The sequence below is a fragment of the Staurois parvus genome, unplaced genomic scaffold, assembly GCF_062004578.1.
Source record: "Staurois parvus isolate SC_StPar_1 unplaced genomic scaffold, SC_StPar_1.0 ptg000922l, whole genome shotgun sequence".
NCBI lineage: Eukaryota > Metazoa > Chordata > Amphibia > Anura > Ranidae > Staurois > Staurois parvus.
In genome coordinates this window covers 267,177-292,392 of record NW_028318718.1, presented here as the reverse complement: position 1 = coordinate 292,392, position 25,216 = coordinate 267,177, and the positions used below count along the sequence as shown (strand labels likewise).

The window sequence follows — 25,216 nt, the reverse complement described above, 5'->3', positions numbered from 1 at the left end:
TTGCTCCTAGCCAGTAGACAATCTAAACTGTCATGTAATGCCTATGGACACCTTGAGAAATGCTTCATTGCTGCCAAACACTCCCAGCCTCTTTTCAGAGAAAAGGTATTTATCACTTACCCCAGAACATGTTTCAGTGGTGTTGTCACACAAACGTACATCACAGAAAAGGTATACATTGGCCTGATTTTGAAACTGAAATGAGCTTATGCTGAAAGCTGCTTCTAATGCATTTCTATTTTGTAACACAGTTGTGGAAACAGGTCCCTGGGGGCAGCTGTAAAGAAGAAAAAACATACAAGAATTTTTTGGTTACACTGCTGACCAAACTGGCAGGTTTTAGCATGACTTAGGAAAATGAAATATTACTTTTCATAATTAGGCTTTGATTTTTGCCTTGATTGTAAATCAGCAATGATACAATTGAGTACTGTCCGTGATACTTTTTTTATTTGCACTAACATACAACTTTCAGGACAACCTTTCGGGGTATGTCCCCTACTTCAGGGTCCAAGCAGCTTGTCCTGAAAATTGTTTGTTAGTGAAATAAAAAAGTATCACGGACAATACTCAATTGTTTCTGTCACAAGTGAACTAATACAGCTACAATCACCTCAAGAAAGTCAGCAATGATTTTATTGAACCATTTAATTTCTTTGCCTTTGATAGAGTTTGCCACATTTGACTTAAAGGAAATATACAAACATGGGGCACTTTATTAGGGTACTATATATATAATATAGCATACAGGCGGAGGTCCTATTTAACTATACCCCTTTAAACCCTTCCCTCTGTTAGTACAAGGTGGTCCCACCGTCAGTTCCTTGCATAGGTGCACCACACCTTGCCTCTAGCTGAACTGTCCAGTACCTCAAGTCTTTCACAATCATAGCAATGCCCTTGGTGCCTTGGCTTGTGTTTTGCCTCCAGCTGGTCTGACACTATTCACAAGACCAAGCATAAGGAGACCAAGGGAAAACACACAACAGGTCCCACATCATGACAGCGCACTTCCAGGCCCACGTGAAATCTCATTAGCAGACTGGGGAACTGCAAATGGATGGTAAGATAGGCGCTGTAGCAGCTAAGAGTGGGTTCCTAGCTGAAGAAAATGATGAAGTGCGCACATCAGGAGGGGATTGGTCACAGTTCGCCATATTCATCCTGGAAGACTTTGTCCCGACGTTACTACCGGCATATTAGCACATGTTGCGTTAAGAAAGTCCATTTATTTCCAATGGGCTGCCAGTGCACCTCTGGCCTTTGTTTTGGCAACACAATGCACCAGCACATAAAATAGGACCTGGTCTTTTTTCTGGCAACACAATGCACCGATGTGTTACTGTGCATGCAGTATGCTGAAATGCAATTGCTTCTGCAAGTGCAGAATTCATTTAGAATGGATGACACCACAACACAATAATGGGACATGCTAAAACGGTTCTGCAGTGAAGGTCAAAAATTATTGTATCTATAAGATGGAAGATGGGTCTGGAATTTAATATATGTACCCCCGGCGTGGCACCATCCCAGCATATGTCTAGAACAGAAAACAGAAAACTGGAGTGTACAGTTGTATCCGGTCAAACTGGGTGGTCCTGTTCTATCTCCAGTGTAAATGGGACTTTGTATGTGTCAGCCACCCGGAGGATAAATCTGTAATATCACATAGAACAACAGTACTAAAAAATGTATGTACTTTAATTGGTTTATCATTAAAAAACAAAGTCACACTTCACATTTTTAAACCAAATGATCTTTGAAGATGATATATAACAATTTTATTGTTATAGTGGTTCATCTAAAGAGTGGATCCTGAGGAAGCAAATGCAGTGAAACGCATTGATCCTATACACTTATTGTGCATCTTACTGCTATGTGAATGTAACCACATGCTGATATCATCTTCAAAGATCATTTGGTTTTAAAATGTGAAGTGTGACTTTGTTTTTTAATGATGAACCAATAAAAATATATATATTTTATAATACTGTTGCTCGCAATATTACAGATTTATCCTTCTGGTGGCTGACGCACACAAAGTCCCATTTTCATTGGAGATAGAACAGGACCACCCAGTTTGACCGGATACAACTGTACATTCCAGTTTTCTGCTTTCTGTTCTACACATATGCTGGGATGGTGCCACGTCGGGGGTACATATATTACTGCTTTTCGTGGATCTTTTTGTTTCTTTTTATTGGTCATGCTGGAAAATCCACAAAAAACGGCCATTTTTCGTAGACATTTTTCGTTGCAGCTAAATCAGGAAGATGTTTGCAAGGTTATTTCATTCCTAAGTTTTAACTGTGCTTCTGTTGTATTTCGCACTCTGTGCTATGTGAAGTTCTAGGTCTTTACATTTTCTTTCATCTCTAAGGCTGTATAAGAAATGTAGACTTACCCATTTTTTATAAGATAAACACTATTTACATCATTACGATTATCTGTTGGACTTGCAACACATGTCTCTATCCGGAGAACATATATCTTTCCATCAGCTCCTGTCACAAATATTCCCACATAGATCATTGTTCCAATAGTCACTTCTTCTTCATTTTGATATGCTATTGTAAATGTTGAATCTTTATAAGCAGCCATGGTAACAGGATACATTCCAGTTCCATTGGCTCCAGACAGGTATACTGTTCTGAGAAAACAAAACACATTTTTAGGTAACAAAACCAGTATTATTATTATTATACAGTATTTATATAGCGCTAAAAGGTTTGCTCAGCGCTGTACATTATAGTGGGGGACAGAACATGAGACAATACAGTAACAAAACACGAGGGGGTCAAGGGCCCTGCTCTTTCGAGCTCACAATCTAGGTACACAGTAACAAGTTAAATCACAATTTATTTCCTGAGAAGTAGCAATAGCCTTCAAAACCATGTCTGCCTACAAAAATCATTACATTTTAATGCATTAAAGTGTAACTAAACCCAGGACCCTGCATTCACTATATTTGGTCTCCCACAGAACACAGAACATGGAAATGCAATTATTTTAGTAAATAGAAACCACTAAATACCTTTTCTCATCAGCAGTTAGAGCAGTCTTGTGACTTCTATCAGTGTTCAGCACACCGCTAGTTAAATCTTGATGAGGAATTTTCGTTGTGCTCTGTCCTATGAGGCTGCATGACCCCTGACCCTCTGTTTGTACAGTGCTGACTGGCCCTGTGCTGATCACATGCACATGCAAAGAAAAAACTCTCTAGCAATACACACCAAACTGAGCATGTGTAAAGTGTCTCCTAGAGCTCTGTACTATCAGCAGATGGATTGGGGACAGTAGAAGAAGAGGAGGATCAGAGAAGACAGGATCAAACAGCCTTTTTACACAACGTGGAGGATTAATCCCCTTAGATTCCACAGTGAGTATAACAATCATGCTTTAATGTATATACAGACTGATTTTACTGTTGTGGGTTTAGTAACACAAAGCAAGAAAAAGCTTAAGCTGGTTTCTGTGGCCAATCCGCACTGTTAATAACACGAAAATCTAGGGTACACTGCTCTGTGGCCAAACCACAGTGCAGAAGTGTGAAGCTGGCATGGCAGTAAATGATCTGGTTTGAAAGTATGTAGCGTGTTTTGTGCTTGTGTATATATATATATATATATGTATATAGACCGTGTATATACCGTATACTGTGTACTGTAAATATATTGCATATATACCAGGTGTAGTATATGTATTATACAGTATATATCGAGTTTAAGAGGTAAAAACAGTTATTTGTGCCCATAACCAGATGTGTGTCCTCCAAAAAAACACCAAAATAAACAAAATGCAGTGAGCATAACTTATTGAGAGATTTCCCCTCACTTTCTATCACTCTGCTACTGAGACAAGAAGTAAAGGTGTCATTGAGACAGGAAGACACATACAGCAATAAAATCTGACACAGATTCTAACCTTCCCCAGAATGTTTTTGTTCTGCATTTTGTTCCTGGGACACCCTGTCACCAGGACAGGACGTATAGGGAAATCTCATCACTGGGGTCACAGAGAGCAATACAAATGTTGACAGTGCCCTTAAAATGTAAGTTCACCTTTACAGAAAAAATGAAAAGGTGAACTAACACCCTAAACCCTCCCCCTTCCCTGGTCCCCGCTGCACTGACCTCTGTGGGTGATTCAGTTTCACCATCAATGCAGCCTGGTGCAACAATCTGGGGGTTCGAAAAATGTGCTGTTCTTCATCTTCTTTACCTAGGGATGCATCAGAGGGGTCCTGAATGGCCAATGCAGTCACATGACAGTGCTGACCAATCAAAACTGCTCTGATCCATTCCAGCATCTCTAGGGAAAAAAGAGGAGTGGCACATTTTTCAAATCCCAGGAATGCTGCACTGGGCTGGGTGTTTGACTTTCAGCATCTGCTTTGATTATCTTTTGGCTTTCAGTTATGGTCATGTCTATGCTTTCCTTTGATCCTACACTATGAGTGTCCAAGCCCCCTAACCCAGCCAACAGTCTTCTGCTGATTATGACACATCATTTTCTGATTGTATTATCCCAAGCCAGGGAGTAAGTGCAGACCCTGGGTGATGACTGAACAAAGATGCCATTCTGGAGAGAAAAGCAGATGAAAGCATTGTCAGAGAGAGAACTGTGATCCCTGTGATGGATAATACACTCACCAGCCACTTTATTAGGTACACCTTGCTAGTGCCAAGAAAATCTCCCCCCACACCATTACACCACCACCACCAGCCTGAACTGTTGATACAAGGCAGGATGGATCCATGCATTCATGTTGTTTATGCCAAATTCTGACCCTACCATCTGAATGTCACAGCAACCAGTCTGCCCAATCTCCTCTGACCTCTGACACCAGCATGGCATTTTCATCCACACAACTGCCGCTCACTGGATATTTTCTCTTTTTCGGACCATTCTCTTTAAACCCTAAAGATGGTTGTGCATGAAAATCCCAGTAGATCAGCAGTTTTTGAAATACTCAGACTAGCCCATCTGGCACCAACAACCATGCCATGTTCAAAGTCACTTAAATCCCCTTTCTTCCCCATTCTAAAGCTTGGTTTGAACTTCAGCAAGTCATATTCACCACATCTAGATACCTAAATGCATTGCTGCCATGTGATTGGCTGATTAGCAATTTATGTTACCAAGCAATTGAACAGGTGTACCTAATAAAGTGGTCGGTGAGTGTAAATCCCTTAGTGTATTATATTTACCATACTTCCCAACGTTCTGAGATGGGAATGAGGGACACCTATTAGCAAAAGTATGTAGACATAGGATACACCCCCAGCCATGCCCCCATTAAAGGAGAATGATTGGTTAAACCCACAAGTGCTTTTTTTTTTACCACTACTACTCATTATATTGGCTTTTGAAATATACAAATTCAGCAACTTAGAAATTGGATGAAAGGTTTTACACTGTAAAACACTCTTTGATAGATAAATAGGGAATTTTATATACAACTATATAGATCAGGAGATCAGGCCAAAATGAGGGACAAATGAGGAGGAAGGAGAGGCAAAACATTGACTTTGTTCCAAATCAGAGACAGTCCCTTAAAATCAAGGACAGTTGGGAGCTATGCATTTACTGATTACTTAGCATGCACTTGAACATGATAAAAAAAAAATCTAAGGCTAGGCCTGTACTAACACCATATAGTACACAATATCATGCTCCTGGATCCACAAAAATCTAAGCCATATACAGTATAAATAGTATTCATGTTATAATGTTATAAATATCATAAACCCATTAATGGAAATGAGAGGTTAATGAAGGAGAACGAAACATTATGTTAGTGTCTTTACATAAGCAAAACGCTTATATAGTTAGTGTGATATTATTTCTTACTGATAGGTTATATTTCCAGGCAGTTTCAGACTTGTTATCATATCCCGTTTATACACACAGCTAAAGTTAAAGCTGACATTATTGAATCTGATGATTTCTGTATCCAGGACTCCAATGTACACGGTGTTGGATATATTGACATAGGATTGATCGTACTGTGGAAAGAAGGGAATACCATCAATGTGTTGTAAGCAAACAGAAACAAGTTAGACCTTTTACTTCATACATTTGTTCTGTCACTGTCAAGTAATTAGCAATGAAAAAACAGCTTTGAAATATAGAGGGGCCACTTCACTCTGCCTAATGGAAATGAAGCCTGTCAATCGTTGAGCCCAACAATCAACAGGCTTCCCCTAGCAAAAAAATGGAAAGTCTTCTGCCTTGCATGGACCTGCTGGGGGGGAGGGGGAGAGGAGGTTTGTGAAGAGACTATGTAGCATCCAGTGGCCCCAAAGATAAGATCTTCATGAATCATAGATTGGTAAGTGAAAAAATTAGACCTGGTTCACACCAATGTAGTTTGCGTTTTGCCCATTTTACAGTGCTTTTGCAATGGTTTTGATGCGTTTTGCATTTTTGAGGGGGCCAAATTGTTACTGGGCAGATTAAAAATGCAAAACGCGTCAAAATACACACTACATACATTTTCTGCAGCATCTCCACTGAAATCTATTGAACCAAAAATGCAACATTTTGCATTTAAAAAAGTCCCTGACCGTTTCCAAAAATACAGCGGCTGAAAAAAGCATAGATGTGACTGTAGTGCATTTCTGCAAAAAGCACTAAAAACGCATTGGTGTGAACCAGGCCTCAAGGAGCTTTCTAGGGTAGAGGGGATCTGTATTATAAGGATAAATGTACTAAAAGTACAGATATCCGTTAAAGTTTACCACTAGCCCAATTTCCTTTATAGAATGAGGAAGAGGTAAGATTTCTCTCAGTGACTCCATTGAAAGATCTTCTTGCACTTCTTAGCACTGTGATGCCTACAAAAGAAATCTCTCCAACAAGGACATAGGTAGCAAAAAAAAAATATACTGACATGGTCCCTAACTCTTCCCTGTTCTATCTTGAGACCCGGTTCACACCTATGCAGATTTTTTTCACACGTGTTCTTGACGTGTTTTAAATGCGTTTTTGATGGGTTTTGCATTCAGTGTTTTTGGGAGATGTCTGTTGTCTTTCAGGAGAAACCAAAACGCATACAAAATGCAAGCACTGTGTTTTTGATGCATTTTTTGCTGCATTTCCATTGAAGTCTATGGAACCAAAAACAAAACTGCTGTGGGAAAAAAATGTCCCTGATCCTTTCCAAAAAACACACTTTTACAAAATGCACAGATGTGAATGTAACCCATAGGAAACCATGTTAAGTGGACTGTTGTGCATTTCTGCAGAATTGAAAATGCTCTGAAAAACGCAGGCCTAAGGGCACATTCACACCAAAATGAGAAACCCTTTAATGTGCGTTTCCCACACTGCATTCAAAATACACTCTGCTGTGAGTGTCCATATAATCCTAATGGCATCCCAAATGCAGATTCCAAACACAGTGCGTTTACCTGCACCAGATCAGATGGTATTGCAGTGTTATGCGATCCAGTGCAGTGCATTTGGGAAAAGTGATACATGCATTACTGTTGGTGCGATCCAGTGTAAGTTCAGTCCATTCAAATGAATGGGCTGAAAATCACACCGCACTGAGTCACAGAGGAATGGCACAGGAACACAGACTGAGGCCCTGTGTGAATCAGGTGTGAACTGGCCCTAAATGAAATGAAACTTTTTGGCTGGAGTTGGGCTTTAGGCAATCTTTCCAGGAAAATCTGAAGCAAAATGCTAAGAGTGACGTTTTCCATATATTTCCTGTTGTAAACAATACATACAAGCCGAAAGAGCTGCTAAAATAAATGAATGAATAAATGAATAGTGTGTTACCGTCAATGTGTTTCCACACCAAGTGGATGTTGCTTGGACCATAAAATATGTCACTCTGAAGCCATTGACCATGTCATTAACATAAATGTAATTGCAGCCCACTGATGGATCCCTCACATGAATTGTGGAAGGGTCGTAACCAAGTGCTTCTAGCTCACATTGCTTCATTGAGACTGTCATTGCACTGTTTTCACAGACAACCGTAGGGTGAAAATCATTACGTGCTGGGAAAATTCAACAAAAGAGTACATATAAATCAATCAGTGGGCAATGCATACAAGAACTGTTCTTTTGCACATGTACATAGATCCACTCATCTTACTATTTGTTACTGCTTACAGACACTTTTACCCATATGGCCCAGTTCCCTAACAAATAACAAACAGAAAGAATTCCTAAAGCTCAACATTTTAAAGTGTTACTAAACCCAGGACCCTGCATTCACTATATCTGGTCTCCCACAGTACATACAACATGGAAATGCAATTAGTTTAGTAAATATAAACTGCTAAATACCTTTTCTCATCAGCAGTATATAGCAGTCATGCGACTTCTATCAGTGTTCAGCAGAGCACTGGTTAAAGCTGTAGGAGGAGTTTCCATTCTCCTCTGACTGTCCTATAAGGGTGCACGACCCCTGACCCTCTGTCTGGACAGTGCTGATTGGCCCTGTATTGATCACATGCACTCTCCCAAGAAAAAAAACTCTCCAGAAATACACACCAAACTGAGCATGTGCAGAGTGTCTCCTAGAGCTCTGTATTATGAGCAGATTGGGGACAATAGAAGAAGGAGAGGATCGGGGAAGACAGGATCAGACAACCTTTTTACACAATGCAGGGGATTAACCCCATAGGTTCCACAGGGAGTATAACAAGCATGCCTTACCGCATATATACATTAAGTTTACTGTTGTGGGTTTAGTAACACTTTAAAGAGTTCATGGTGAGTCTGGAAGAGAGATATTGAGAGCTGAACCCTCGTTATTTATTACTGTAATTCAGTCAAGCTGTATAAACAGTAATAAATACGGAGATCTTTTAGCTTTTTTTCCAGTATAAAAAAAATGATTAAACAAGCAATGTATTATCCGAATATAATCTGAATTCTAAAGGGAACTACAGCCAGAAATGTGTCATTAGAGTTATTTTGAATTCCCCGATATCTGTCTCACAAATATCATATAAAATTCATTTGGACACAGTGCTGCATGACTTAACTACTTCAAGTCCGGACACTTTTACCCCCTTCCTGTCCAGGCCAATTTTCAGCTTTCAGTGCTAACACACTTTGAATGACAATTGCGCGGTCATGCAACACTGTACGCATATGAATTTTTTTGGTATTTTTTTTAGACATATAAAACTTTTTTTGGTGGTATTTATTCACCACTGGGATTTTTATTTTTTTTTGCTATATAAATGAAAAAGTCCAAACATTTTGAAAAAAAAGTGTTTTTCTTATAAATTTTGAAAATAATCTTTCTTCATAAATCTTGGCCAAACTGTTTTCGGTTATCTTTTTAGTAAAAAAAATAATGCAAATTAGTTTATAACCAAAAATTATAAGTTTTAAAAAATGTTTTTACATTTTTATTTGATTTTTTTATATTATTGTTTATGTTTTTTTTTTACACTGATTGCTTTTACACCCATAAAGGCTGTAAAAATTATCATGTCTCCTTCACTCTGGCTGCATTGTTGCAGCCATTGAGAAATACTGTGGGAGCTGTGATTGGTCACAGCTTGTCACATGGTACAAGGCTGTTGTGAATAGCCTTGTACCATGTGACCTCTGTGAGCATTCACAGATTTCACACGTAGTAAGCAATTCATGTGATCACTGATTGGCCAATCAGTGATCACATGATCGGGACCTCACACAGAGGTCCCGTACAGCGAATGGTGTTCTGCTGTGTCCTTTGGACACAGTGGACAACGGATCACGGTGCCGCACGCTTCCAGAGCCAGAAAAAGCAGACGCCATTTATGAACGGCAACCTGCTCCTGCACTGCTCCCGTCCAGCCGTTTATGTACAAGGGCCAGACTGGGAGTGGTTAATAATTGTCAGTCAAAGTATCACAGTGCTCAATGCGGAAAAATTATCTGGTAATAAAGAGGGTGAAACATGCCGGTCCCGAACACAAATGGCTTGTTAATTTGTGTATTTTACATCTGCATGGAGTTTGGCTTTAAATTGGATACAAACTCAACTACTAAAATGCCATGTGATTTCAAAAGTAATTTTTAATACTCTCATATCTTCCGTTTTCATTACCATAAAATTTGGTGTTCCTGGTTTTTGGCTGTCACACTGATGCTTTGTCTTCAGTCACCAACCAGGAACCAATACTGTATAGGTATCAGGATCTCCGACTTTTCTCCAATTGTAATTTGCTGCATTCTTGTTCCAGGTCAGTGATTCAGAAACTAGCATTGTGAAAGTGGTCACTAATGTCAGTCCCCATAATATTGTCATGGAATGTGTACTTTCAACACTTCCATACAGGGCACTTATTGTCATGGAAAGTGTACTTTAACCACTTGCCTACAGGGCACTTATACCCCCTTCCTGCCCAGGCCAATTTCCAGCTTTCAGCACTGTCACACTTTGAATGACAATTGCGCGGTCATGCAACACTGTACCCATATGAAATTTGTATAATTTTTTTGTGACAGATAGAGCTTTATTTTGGTGTTATTTAATCACCTCTAGGTTTTTTATTTTTTCTTAAACAAACCAAAAACCACTGAAAATTTGGAAAAAAAAAAGTTTTTTCTTAGTTTTTGATATAAAATTTTGTAAATAAGTGGTTTTTCTTTTTCACTGATGTGAGCTAATGAGGCTGCAGTGATGGGCACTGATAGGCTGCACTGATGGACATTGATAGGTGGCACTGATGAGAATGCACTGGTAGGTGGCACTGATGGGCATTGACAGGCATCACTGATGGGCACTGAAAGGCAGCACTCATATATGGCACTGATAGACGGCCCTGACTGACACTGTTAGGCGGCACTGCTAGGCAGCACTGACAGGCACTGATAGGTGGCACTGACTTTCATTGATAGGTGGCACTGACTGGCACTGGTGGGTGACACTGAAAGGCAGCTCAGATGGGCACTGATATGTGGCATTGATGTGCACTGGTAGGCACTGAAATGTGGCATTGATGTGGCACTGATGGGCACTGGCAGGTGGCATGGATGAGCACTGACAGCTGGCACTGATGAACACTGACAGGTGGCACTGCTGGGGATACACTGATCATCAGGGCAAACTGATCATCAGTGCCCTGATGATCAGTGTACATGTCCCCTCTGAGGAATGCCGATTACCGGCTCTCCTCTCTTCTCGAGCTGTCAGCGTGACAGCTCATGAGGAGAGAAATGCAGATAACCGGTATTTCCCTATTTACATGCGATCAGCTGTGATTGGACACAGCTGATCACATTACCGAGGTGACATCTTCGACTCTTTCCATTGATCGATGATCTGCTGTGTCCTAGGGACACAGCGCAGTGCCGATCACCGAGCTGCACGCTCCCGGAGCCACGCATGCGCGGTTAGAATGGGACGACGTCATATGACGTCCTTGCAGAAAGAGAAAACTGCCTTGCGCCTGTCATATTACTATATGGCGGGCGATAGGCAGTTAAGCAGCTACTGGAAGTAATGGGGAGCCTGTTTTAAGGCCCCCCCCCACACTCATGGGATTGTGACAGCTGAGGTGGGGCAGTTTCAAGGCCCCCCTTCCCCTTATTTCTCCTCAGGCACCTGGGGGGTCCGATCACACCTGGTCCAGCTGTGGGAAATCTGCCCGGCAACATTCCCTGTCAGGTGGCACAGGTGCGATCTGCCCGGAGATAGGAGAGGTCAGCTGACCCTGGGGATCATTCTGGAAGGTCACATGACTTTTAACCTAGGGTCATCTGATCTTTTGGAACCTTCAGAAGGGGCTTAAATCTCTATAAAAAGGGGCTCCGTGAGGGGCTCTGAGCCAGTCCTTAGACCCCTGTGTGACAGTTAGCCTCCCCCCTCCCTTGTCACGGCCATATTATTACGTGGTTTGGTCACCTTTCTACAAAGTGGGGCAGTTGATTTCATTGTCTTTGGATATATTTTCACCCCGAGTCGTAGTGTCTGGGTTGTTGTCAATGGTTGATGTTATTGATAGTAAGTATAAATGGTTATTAACCACTAACTGCCCATGGCTGGGCAAAAGCACGTTTTAAAACGTGCTGTTTCAAAACAGGTAGGGGGTGCGCTCGAGGCGCGCCGCCGCCCTACCTTCACCGCCGATCTCAGCCGCGGGTGTCAGTTGCCGGGTCACAGCCGGTTATTATCAGCAGTGTCCCGGCGATTAGCGGCAATCAGTGACAGAGAGCACAGCTGCAGTAGCTCTGCTTTCTGTCAGTTCCCTGACAGTACCTGACAAGCTGACAAAGAGAAAAGAGTTTCTCTGTCCCAATCAGGCTGTCTCCATGCAGTACACCCCCCCCCCCGCCCCCTAGTAAAACACTCCCATCACTCAGTTAACCCTTTCAGTGCAAAAAAAAAGTTAATCCCTTCCTCCTCAGTGCCATTAGTACAGTGTCAGTGTTTTTTTTTTGCACTGATCACTGTATTGGTGTCACTGGGGATGTCAGTGACCCCAAGTCAGTTCCCCCCCAGTGTCAGAATGTCCGCCGCAGTCCTGCCATAAGTCGCTGATCGCCGTCATAAGTCACTGATCGCCGCCATAAGTCGCTGAACACCGCCATTATTAGTATAAAAAAAAATTAAAAATCCGAGTATCTTTCCCGCCATTTGTAGACGCTATAACTTTCACGTAAACCAATTAATTTACACGTATTGGGTTTTGTTTTAGCAAAGACGTGTCGCAGAATGCATTTTGGCTGGACATGTTTTATAGCAAAAAGTACAAAATATTGTTTTTTTTTTCTCAAAATTGTCAGTGCAAAAAATAAAAAATGCACAGGCGATCAAATACCACCAAAAGAAAGCTCTATTTGTGTGAAAAAAAGGACATAAATTTTATTTATGTACCGTATTGCATGACCGCGCAATTGTCCGTTAAACTAGCACAGCGCTGTATAGAAAAAAATGGCGTAAATTACAGTATCTATACCATAGTTTGTAGACGCTATAACGTTCACAAAAAGCAATCAATATACACTTATTGGGATTTTTTTCACCAAAAACATGTAGCAGAATACATTTTGGCCTAAATTTATAACTAACTTTGAGTTTACTATATACTTTTTATAGCTGAAAGTAAAAAATATAGTTTTTCTTCAAAATTTTTGGTCTTTTTTTGTTTATTGCGTGAAAAATAAAAAGCGCACAGGTGATCAAATACCACCGAAAGAAAGCTCTATTTGTGTGAAAAAAAGGACATAAATTTTGTTTGGGTGCAGTGTTGCATGACCACGCAATTATCAGTTGAATTAGTGCAGCGCCGAGTAGCAAAAAGAGGCCTGGTCATTAAGGGGGGTAAATCCTCAGGAGGGCAAGTGGTTAATAAAGTGATGTAAGGTATCATATATTTTATAGCAGTAATAAAGAGGCCGCGGCCAATTAACCTCCAGTGCTGTTTGTGTTGATTTCATTCATTTCAGACATGCCGGCTACAATCCCATAATAGTACGAAGCCACTAAGTGCTCCATCTAATGACTAATCTACACGTTTTCCATATATAATAAAATAACAAACACATGCAGGGGCGTATCTACCGTGAGGCAAAGAAGGCGTTTGCCTAGGGCGGCAACTTTTAGGGGGTTGGCACCGCCCCCCCCAAGAAGGGACCTTTTGAGCAGCGGCGGACAGCAGGGAGATCGATGTGGGGGAGGGCAGTTGCAGAGCAATGATTGTGCACCTCTCCCTGCAGCAGCTGATGAGCCAGGACCAGGGAAATGCCTGGAGCAGGAAGAGAAGAGCATGGAGTGAGCTGTGTTGTCTTCTGTGGGCTCTCCCTCCTGCCATCCATCTAGAAGATTACACTAATGCTGATCACTGACAGATCATATGGGACTGCACACACCTCCCCTCCCTTCCTGCTGCACGGAGATCAACAGCCCTTGGAGAGGGGTGGGGGTGTGTGTGTGTGGTCCCATACGATCTGAGGAAGAGGGGGGAAGAGAAAGAAAGGGAAGAGAGAGAGGGAGGAGAGAGGGAAGAGAGGGAGAAGGAGAGAGAGAAGAAAGAGGGAAGAGAGAGAGAGAAGGAGAGGGAAGAGAGAGAGAGAAGGAAGAGAGGGAGGAAAAAGGGAGGTGAGAGAGAGGGAGGAAAGAGAGAGAGGGAGGGAAGAGGGGGATAAAGAGAGAGGGGGAAGAGAAGGAGAGGGAAGAAAGAGAGAGAGAAGGAAGGAAGAGAGGGAGGAAAGAGAGAGGGAGGGAAGGAAGGAAGAGAGGGAGGGGAGAGAGAGGGAGGGAAGAGGGGGATAAAGAGAGAGAGAGGGAGAAGGAGAGGGAAGGAAGAGAGGGAGGGAAGAGGGGAGAGAGAGAAGGAGGGAACGGGGGAGAGAGAGGGAGGAAAGAGAGAGGGAGGGAGGGAAGAGGGGGATAAAGAGAGAGAGAGGGGGGAATAAAGAGAGTGGGGGAAGAAATAGAGGGAGGAAGGGAGAGAGAGGGAGGAAGAGAGAGAGAATGAGAGAGGGAAGGAGAGGGAAGAGAGGGGAGGGAAGAGGGGGATAAAGAGAGAGGGGGGATACAGAGAGAGAGGGAAGAAAGAGAGGGGGGGGAGAGAAAGAGAGAGGGGGGAAGGGGGAGAGAGAGGGAGGAAGAGGGCGGGGGGAAGGGAGAGAGAGAGAAAGAGAGGGGGGAGAGAGAGAGGGGGAGGGAGAGAGAGGGAGGAAGAGAGAAAGAAACAGATAGAGGGACGGAGAGGGGGGAGGGAGAGAGGAGGGGAGAAAGAGAAAGGGAAGAGGGGGGAAGAGAGAGAGAACAGAAAGAAAGGGAGAGAGAGAATCATATATACATACACACACTTATTGAACTCTCTCGCTCTCTCATTGGGGAGGGGGGGGGGGCGCAACATTTTTGTGTTGCCTAGGGCAGCACAAAATCTAAATACACTACTGAACACATGACAGAGCAAAGCATGTAATATTGTCAATGTCTTAGGGAATGTGACTCCCAATGTATACACTGCAAGAACAAACTCCTAATATGCCCACCAAACACATACTGTGCATTCTCTGTATGGGGAAATGACTGGGATGACATTGCAAAGGAAAGAAAATGAACGAAGTCTTACTCAGATCAGGGTATGCGGTGTTATTACATTGACACTCTCCTGATGGCGTGCATTCTTCATCTGTGGCACATCCTAACTCACAGAGAGGAGTAGCTGAGAAGACACAGCAGGAAAATATCTGTTTAAAATGACATCCTACAATGATCAGACTCAGAAAGTACACTTTAAACTGATATGAAAATACTTACGTGTGCAACAGGATAGATTAGTGCTGTAGTATAGCTTCCCTGGACAGCAGAGGAGAGGATTAGGGCATGTTGTATTTACATTTGGAATACAGAGCGTATAATCAGTACATGCACATCCATTTTCAGAATAACAGTCCCCATAACATGGGACAGAGTCACAATAAGTCATATTCTGGTAGTTGGCTGAGAAGAGAACAAAAAGATGTTAGAAACCAGGAGCTTTTGTAATTAGACAATTTTCAGATCAGATCACATGGCACAAAAACATCTGCAATATCACTACAACCGGCAACAGTATTTATAAAACTGACCATAAACTTTTGCAATCAGTAGAAAAATCTTTTGTTCAACAATCGTATTAATTCCTTTGGTGACTGCAATGACTTTATAAGTCCTAATGTAAAATGTCCCTTTACCATGAGAACGCTCCCAACTGAGAACTAGGAATGCGCAATTGTGTGTGTTCCTGGCTGTCAGATCCGCTGTCACTTAGAAAAATGAGTCCTAGCGTTATTGTCCAGGAAACTGACGCACACCAATGCTGCCAGACTTGGTCTGGGTGTCTATGTGTATATATATATATATATATATATATATATATATATTCCACCACTTTTAGGCACCCAACACTTTGTGCAGACACTTTGGTGTGTAGATCACAGAGCTGAGAATGAATCCTAAAGCTGAACTTGACCTATAAAGGGAAGTTCAACTTTATATCCTCCTCTGTCAGAGTTTTGTTTTTTTTTCAGGAGCGGTACAAAGTTTTGTAAGGTACGCGCTCCCACTTCTGTTGGAATTGCCTAGGCAATCCCAACAGAAATTCACCTCCCCCCACTGTCTGCGACCTCCTGGGACACATCACAGGTCCAAGGAAACTGCTGGACCATTCACAAAGCACAGCACGATTTGCACACACACACTGGGGTGTGTAACTGCTTACTTTTCATTTTTTTCAGACTGTAGAACCTCTAAATCTATAACACTGTCTATTTTACATAGACAACTTTTTTTTTTTTACCTTTAGGTGTACATACACTTTCATTTCACTGATATCCCCTTTCACATATCACTAACACTTGGATTCACACTTAACCTGACCCTCACCCTCAACTTAATACATAACCTATCCCCTAAAATGAACTTACGGACGTTTTAATTCTGTCTTTAAAAATTGGGCTGTCAGAAAGGCAGAGCCAATTTTATTACAGGCATCTAATTCTTTACCTGGGATCATGTTCTGACAGCATCACTTTAAGCCCCTGGCCACTGATCCTAATCCTATTATTGCTTTAACCCCTTCCCGCCCCCTCAGATTAGTGGTAACATGTGAACAGCAGAGACACCAGCCATTGATTTGTACAGTCAAAATCTGACAGCTGCAGCTGTTCGCATCCAGTGTGAGGGCAGTGTTTACAACCACTGGAAAATCTACTGATTCTTGCTGGCGGCTGACCCTGACCACTGCTCTTCAGCTGTCTGAATGTACTCTTATAGACAGTGTACTTGTGACATGCAGGATTGGTGCATATGTTAAAGAAATTATACACTGTATCCCTTCGGGCAAAAAGAAGCAAAAGAGATTTATGTGGACATATCTGTAATGCAAAGGAGACTTTGTGTCAAATGTTTTAAAAGCTGGCCTTACTTTTTTTTTTTCGGTGAGCTAATGGACTGAATGAAAAAAAAACAAAACATATTCCTCCATGTACACAAATGGATGGATGGAGCAATTCTCCCTGCTGGGACATTGTGCTGTGACAGCAGCACCCGCCACTGTCAGAATACACAGATCTGCAGCTGATTGGCTGTAGCTGCTGATCAATAAAAAATTTTCCAACATGTTCCTTGGAATTTTGTTGAGTAGAGACAGACGCACACTGATCAATACTGAACAGGCCAAATTTTGATCAGTGTAGGGCTAGCTTCAGTGCCGGTCACACTGGTGCGATTTGAGAATTGAAATCACACCTGAAATTGCATCTTATGAATGTCAATGTCTTAACGTGCGATTTTCTGCAGCTTGATTTCTAAAGTAGTTTTTACATTGCTTTTTCTGCAGTTTTGTTGCGATTTCACATACATATAATATAATGGAAATTGCACTGCAAATTGCAAGAAATCGTTGAAAATCTTCACAAGTAGCAATAAAGTCTTCAGAAATCACACCTCAAATCACACTGAAATTACACACAAATCATGCAATTTTAAATCGCAGAGGTGTGACCGGTGACTTAGGCTTTAGCATTGATTTATGGTTGTTCCTTTTCTGGGTTATGACACTGTTTGATGTGGTTGTGTAAGGCTTGGTTCACACCCTATGCAGTTTGCATTTCATCCGTTTCCGCGGTACTTTTGAGATGTATTTTGCATTTTTGCACACGTGTTTTCATGCGTTTTTCATGCATTTTTTGTGCTTTTTTTGCCAATTTGTTGTTGGGCAGATTAAAGAACACAAAACAAATCAAAAATGCATCAGAAATGCACTAAATACTTTTCTGCAGTGTCTCCATTGAAGTCTATTGAACCGGACCCTTTCCAAAAATGCAGTAGCTGAAAACGCATAGATGTGAACGTGTCCCATAGGAAACCATGTTAAATGGACTGTAGTGTGTTCCTGCAAAAAGCATAGGTGTGAGCCAGGCCTTAGACCTTCAGGATCGCTAATCTTTGGAACTGAAATTGGAATTGTGATAAACAATGAATGCTGATGTGAAAATGCTGTTTTTTTCATATGTATATTTGAGACATCTGGAGAGAAGGTGTAGCAATCTAGTGATCTCCAGAGTGGAGGAGGTGTGATTTTTCAGCAGAAATATTATTGTGTTTGTGTTGAGTATTTGTACTTTAACCCTTAAGTGACTGAGTTGATGAATAAGTGATGATGCTGATTCTTCACAGTCTGGCTATGAACAGCAGTCAGATTTCATCATCTATAAATCTGTGTAATACTGTATGTAATATTGATTCATTTAATGTTAAGGCTTATCATGCAGTTCTCCTGTCTTTGTAAAACATGTAGTGCACTTACGGTCTGCAAGATCTATGCACTGAGCACCTAGAAAAGGGAAAAAAAGAAGGAAGAGTCAAAGGCTGTATTGTAAAGTGATGTATACAATAAACTATACATATATAAGTACATATATACACTGACACACACACTTTGTATATTTGTAAATAAATAAAGAGAAAAGACCAGGGGGTAAAGGACCCAGAGGCCAAAAGGGGATCCAAATGAGGACAGACTGCAGCCTTGAAAACCAAATGATAGACAAAAATAATTTAATTTATTTTTGATGAGAGATCTGTCATACTTTCAAACATCACTTGATATCTGAAGAATGACTTTCAGCTTTTTACCCTGATACTAGGGATTATACCAATTATTTTTGATGGTTGCATCAAGGATAATGTTTATCTAGATTTATTACTATGCACTTTTCGTGTATGTTTACATGCTTATGTGATTTATACATGAATCCTGTCCTTGGTACTCACCATACCTTCTTGAGCCATCTATATCACCACCTGCTTGTCATCTTCACTGTCTTGTTCAAGTTTTGAGACTATTCTATTCATCACAGGTCTACTATTCATCACTTCTTTATGGGACTTTTTGCATGCCTAGTGCTGTCCAGGTTGATCTTGCCATTCTGCTCTTGACTTCCTTCCCCCTGGGTGGTGGTGAGGTACTTTCCTGTGTAATTTTTGTATATTTTGGCGTACCATGCCATACATGTCTTTGTGATATTTGTACTTTTTTTACTGCAAATTAAATTATTTTTGTCTATCATTTGGTTTTCAAGGCTGCAGTCTGTCCTCATTTGGACCCCCTTTTGGCTTCTCTTTATTTTCTCATTTATGATTAGGGTCCCGAGGACACCACATACATATATCTATGTGAGTCAGCATTATTTATAATTGGGTCACTATCTTTATTTGGTAATTTCTGACCCTGAGCTTTAGGAATCCTGGTGTGTTCTATTTTGTATTCAATCTGCCTTTCAGGCCTTTTGCATGAAAAAAATATCTCCCACACTTTCTTCCATACTTTAAAGCCGACCTGCAGGCTGAACAAAAAGCATCTGACAGATGTCTCCATCCACACATGGATGAAGCTCCTGCTGTCATTATAGTACTTTGACTGCCCGTTCCACCAGCTGTCAAAATATCTGGGCAGCAGCTGCATCTGGGTGGATGCAGCTGCTGTTCCGCTGTCAATTTTCTGCCCAGTTCCTTCAATTTTCCAATCGAGGGATGTCAGGCAGGAGGTGGCTGAAAGGGCCATCCACTGATTGAATTTTGATGCTTCATCAGGAACAGCTGAAATCAGTGTATGGCCAGCTTAAAGTGGAAGCTCAGTCACACACTAGCTATACTTAAATCTACTTCCACTCTCATTCTAAGCCTATTCTATGTACCCTGTAAAGGATAGATCTGTATACTACTTATGCTGAAGTTGTTCCGGGCCCCTCACATGATCGAGTCTCAGTGTCGACCTCAGTGAAGAAGAGAGATCGCACACAACAGCTGCAGAGCCTGGGTGTTAATGTCAACCATAGGCTTACTATGAGGCATTTGTTGTTGGCTGCGCTAGGACCCAATCATGTGACTGGACTGGAGTGCCCTCAGGTAAGTAGGTAAGTACCTGCCTGGAGTTTGCATGTTCTCCTCGTGCCTGCGTGGGTTTCCTCTGGGTATTCCAGTTTCCTGCCACATGCCAAAAACATACTGGTAAGTTAACTGACTCTTGTCTAAAATTGCCCCTAGCATGTATATGAATGTGAGTTAGGGACCTTAGATTGTAAGCTCCTTGAGGGCAGGGACCAATGTGAATGTATAATAGATATGTAAAATGTTGTATACATTGACAGCACTGTATAAGTACCTGTAATAAATAAATAAATAAATGCACATCTTTCCTTTGGATAGAATAGGCTTACAATAGGGGTGGGAGTAGACTTAAGTATAGATAGCTTTTGATTGAACTTCCACTTTAAGCATTTCTTCATGAGTTAATTAATAGAGCTCAAAAATGCCTAACATTTTCAGTGCTGGCCTTATTCTGAAAGGCAAAAATTAACAGAATAAGAAGAAAACCTTAATAAACCTGAAAGATGCAGACTAGTGCTTGCCCACTGGAGGACTAACCCCCCACCCCCCTTATTCCAAAAATAGTTCTTTTGTGGTCATTTATTAAGGTATAGAGAATGTCTACTTAGAGAAGTGATGTTCATGTAGCTTAGTGAATAAAGCAAACTGAATACCCAATCATGTGTAAAGGAAGGAAAATACCAGGTTTTCCTTACACAGAGTAGGATGGTTGGCATGAATGCAGCAGGGGCGGAATGACAACTCATGGGGCCCCTGGGCAATAGGGGATCATGGGGCCCCTGTGTCCTTGCCCAAACTCAAAAAAGCCTATGAAAAAGGTACCAGGGGCATCTCATGGGGCCCCCTACTGACCCCGGGCCCTCGGGCAGCGCCCGAGTTTCCAAATGGTCAGTCCGCCCCTGGAATGCAGTTTCCATTTATTCGCTATGATAAGGGAACATTTACTTTGCCAGGTGCTCTTTTAATAAAACATCCCATCGGCTGGAATTCGAACATAAAGGAACTGAGGAAATGTTGGCAATACAAATAATGAGTGAGAGTATCGCTGGTCATTTGCATCACTACATAACCATTACATTACAGTCTGTAGGCACACAACCTTACGTGTCCAAACCAACATCCCTCTGCTAATATCACCTCTTTTACACACAATATTTTTTAGCAAATGACTGATCCCTATTTTAGAATATTGTGACAATGTGTAATAGTATAAATCCATGTAAAATTACCTTTAGGTAGAGGATGCATTTTCCTCTGATAATGGAAACATTCTGCTTGATAATTATACAGGGAAAGGCCCCTCTTTACTTTGCCACCTATAGCACAGGCCTAGTGTGCCCATTGCATCCACCTCTTGCACCCAATTTACATAAAGAAGAGACCCACTGCTGTAACTACTGAATTGGATCATGGGAACAAAAGAGTGCCAATTAGTTCTAGATTCTATAGCTGTAGTGGTGCTTTAATAGGGTGAAATTCAATACATTCTGCACAGGTTCAGCAAAGCTGGAAATACACAAGTTTGTATTGAATATTAAAATGATTCTGTATGGGTGAGGAATATACTGAAACTAAATTATCTGTACAGATACAGAAAGTCAAGCTGTAATATTCAAAATACAGTACTAGTGTAGGAATTGTTTAGTATTGACTTATTAATTGCAATTTGCAGCGACTTACCTGCATACTCGATAAGAACAGCCAACCCAATGATAAAGTACATCTTCATTTGTGCAAGTATTGGGTGTGCTCCTGAATATGAGATGAATACCTTATCAGACCAAAACCCAAAAATGCAGAAATATTTACTTACAGCTGGCTTTATAGATGAGGGGGTGGGAGCAAATGACAAAGTAGGCCAAATGATCAGCAATTGCAAACAGTAATATGATGCAAAAACTCCAGGACTGTTCTAATTGGCCAGGACTGACTTATATTTTTAACTTGTTTGGTACCCACTTCATGTCAGTCAGGTGTAAATTTTACAACAGTCGTCAGTTCATAGGAATGTACAAGGCATACAATTTATAACATAGGAATGTTACTGATCAGACCTAGTGTCACTGTTCACACGTCAAGGAGAGAACTACCTTACCCCCAGGTCACACTGCTGTCAATCACAGCCAGTCAGTCAATGAGGAGAGATAGAGCCAAGCCAAGGTTCTGTTTGGGAATGGACACACGGAGCAGCGGGTGCCCCAATAGCAAGCTGCTTGCTGTGGGGGCACCCAACAGGAGGGAGGGGCCACCAGGAAAGCCTGCAGGGGATCCGAGAAGAGGAGGATCTGGGCTGCTCTGTGCAAAACCACTGCACACAGTAGGTAAGTATAACATGTTTGTTATTTCCACCCCCCAAAAAATGAACCTATAGAATCGCTTTTTCCTATTGATCTGACTGCAATAACATAAGCAGTCATATTTAAACCAAAAAAAGTACTATATTGCAGCTTACCAGTGATGCTGGCTTCATTAGTTTTTTTTCTGAGAACATATTCAGCAAGTACAGCAGATACTTGTTGATCTCGTAGTGTGTAACTTTCTGTGAGCTGAAAGGACAGCACAAACATCTTTATATTTCTTGTGTAAACTACTAGTCTCATCAATCCCCTATGTACTGGAACTGAACAAAGGTGGATGTTTGAAGTCCAGCCTGTGTGACAACCACCACCAGAGATACTGTGAAGAAACTATTATAACCACAAATGGACAGGAAACATGTTATCTGCAGGATTGCTGGGTGAAAAAATCTGAAAAAAGAAACGAATACAGCCACCTCATCTGAGGACTGGTATGTTGCAACACATATGCCAACACTATATTGCCAAAAGTATTGGGACGCCTATCTTTACACGCACATGAACTTTAATGGCATCCCAGTCTTAGTCCGTAGGGTTCAATATTGAGTTGGCCCACCCTTTGCAGCTATAATAGCTTCAACTCTTCTGGGAAGGCTGTCCACAAGGTTTAGGAGTGTGTCTATGGGAATGTTTGACCATTCTTCCAGAAGTGCATTTGTGAGGGCAGGCACTGATGTTGGACGAGAAGGCCTGGCTCACAGTATCTGCTCTATGCAAAGGTGTTCTATTGGGTTGACGTCAGGACTCTGTTCAGGCCAATCAAGTTCCTCCACCCAAAACTCCCTCATCCATGTCTTTATGGACCTTGCTTTGTGCACTGGTGAGCAGTCATGTGGAAACAGGAAGGGGCCGTCCCCAAACTGTTCCCACAAAGTTGGGAGCATGAAGTTGTCCAAAATGTCTTGGTATGCTGAAGCCTTAAGTGTTCCCTTCACTGAAACTAAGGGGCCAAGTCCAACCCCTGAAAAACAACCCCACACCATAATCTTTTCTCCACTAAACTTTACTCTTGGTACAATGCAGTCAGGCAAGTACTGTTCTCCTGGCACTCGCCAAACTCAGACACTTACATCAGATTGTTGCAAAAATCCATATGGAATTTCCTTTACCCATGTAATAGATGGGAACTATCTGGTCTTTTTAGACCTGGAATTAAAGCAGAGTTTCACTCACCCTATCAAAAAATAAAAGTCAGCAGCTACAAAAACTGTAGCTGCTGACTTTTAAAAAGCAGCCACTTACCTGTCCCTGGGTCCTGCGGTGTGTCACCCGCAGTCCGTTTCACCGGCCGTCCTGTACTCTAGAGGCTGCCATCTTCAGTGTGGGCACCCGGCTGTGACTGCTTGTGGTTTCACAGACGGGTACCCACTGCGCATGCGTGAGTAGTGCTGTGCTTCACGAATGGTCCTGTAGTCTTCTGGGACCTGTCATGTGTCCCAAAAGTCTACAGGAAGGGAGGGAGGGAGGACACCTTCCGCTTTCGATTGCCTAGGCAATCGGACTGGAAGTGGGAGTGGGTACCTGTCAAATTCGCTCCCCCCCACCCCCCCAAAGGTGCCAATCCTTAATTGGGAGCGGGGCAGCAGTCCTTAAAACTTCCCCTTTTGGGTGGAGCTCCGCTTTAAGGTCCAATATTGAGGGCATGATTTGCTCAAAAACTAATTTCAAACCCACCGCTGGGAATTCCTCTCTACATGTGAACAGTAACCATCATCCACAGTGGTTAAAAAGCGTTCCCTACAGACAGTTTTGCACATTAAAATGCACATGCACTCTTAAACAAGACTATATTGAACAGAGTTCTATTCTCAAGAATAAGTTTAAGGAAAAGTGGTATAAGGACACCCACATCGAATCAGCATACAACATATAGCCCGGAAGGTCAGGAAAGGGGGGGGATGAGCAAGCGCCCCCCCTGAACCATACCAGGGCACATGCACTCAACATGGGGGGGTGCTTTGTGCGGGTCCCCCTACCAAAGCACCTTGTCCCTATGTTGATGGGGATAAGGGCCTCTTCCCTCAACCCTGGCCTGTGGTTGTGGGGTCTGTAGGCAGGGGGCTTATTAGACTCTGCAAACCCCTTTAGCAAGGGGGCCCCCAGAACCTGGCCCCCCCATGTGAATTAGTATGGGGTACAAAAAAAAAGTGTAGAGTGAAAAAAGACAGGAGACAGTCTTTGACAAGTTCTTTATTACAAGAAGAAAAATAAAAGAATGTCCCTAGAAGTAGATCCAACATCAATCACGATGCCTGCTGCCGCCGCTTCCCGTTGAAGGAAGGAAAAGGAAGGCTTCGCTCCCAACACTGGCTCCTGACCGTCTGACTGCTCCGCTGGCTTGACAGTTCTTAAATATGTAAGGGGTGGCCCCACCTCCTTGTGACATCATTGACCAAGCATGCCCCAGCTGATGATGACACAAGGGGCAGTGTCATACACATGATGTCCCTGGGTGGCCCTGCCCCTTACATATTTAAGAACTCTCAGTCCAGTGGAACAATCAGACAGCCGGGAGCCAGCGTCAGGAGCAGAGCCTTTTTTTTTTCTTTTTGTGGGTAGCGGTGGTGGCTGGCATAGTGATTGATGTTGGATCTACTTCTGGGGACATTCTTTTATTTTTCTTCTTTTAATAAAGGACTTGTCACAGACTGTCTCCTGTCTTTTTTCACACTGCACTTTTATTTTTGTGAATGGGTAGTGTCATGTTTCATATGACTGCCATATTGACAGTTACCGAAAGCAACGACATCTCCCACTGCAGAGAGAGGTCAGAGTGTTGGAAATTGCAGAGTAGGCGTGTGACCATCCCAGGTGAGGTACCTCAGAGATTTTGCAGCACCGACGATTGACAACAGGAAAAAACTAGCAGAGAGACAGAGCCCCATTCATCATCCCTTCAAGGAGTTAACCCCTGGAGACTGTTCTTCTTGGATGTGGTGAGCAACTGCTAACCAGTGACATGTCAGTCCTTAAGAGCGCTCCACCGATTCACTAACACAGGCCTGTG

At 42.1% G+C, this 25,216-nt stretch overlaps 1 protein-coding gene across 1 annotated transcript in view; it reads right to left on the bottom strand.

The window, feature by feature from the left end:
- Positions 1 to 21,661, bottom strand: part of LOC149442013 (uromodulin-like) — a 35,952-nt gene extending 14,291 nt beyond the window's left edge. The window contains exons 1-8 of the mRNA XM_089656633.1: positions 21,533 to 21,661; positions 18,270 to 18,296; positions 15,239 to 15,421; positions 15,051 to 15,143; positions 7,792 to 8,015; positions 5,854 to 6,008; positions 2,405 to 2,650; positions 121 to 277 (exon numbers count right to left, since the gene is read on the bottom strand). Of these exons, the coding sequence (XP_089512759.1) occupies positions 121 to 277; positions 2,405 to 2,650; positions 5,854 to 6,008; positions 7,792 to 8,015; positions 15,051 to 15,143; positions 15,239 to 15,421; positions 18,270 to 18,296; positions 21,533 to 21,581 (1,134 nt within the window). The 5' untranslated portion in view covers positions 21,582 to 21,661. The remainder of the gene's footprint in view (positions 1 to 120; positions 278 to 2,404; positions 2,651 to 5,853; positions 6,009 to 7,791; positions 8,016 to 15,050; positions 15,144 to 15,238; positions 15,422 to 18,269; positions 18,297 to 21,532) is intronic.
- Between the last annotated feature and the right edge of the window lie 3,555 nt (positions 21,662 to 25,216).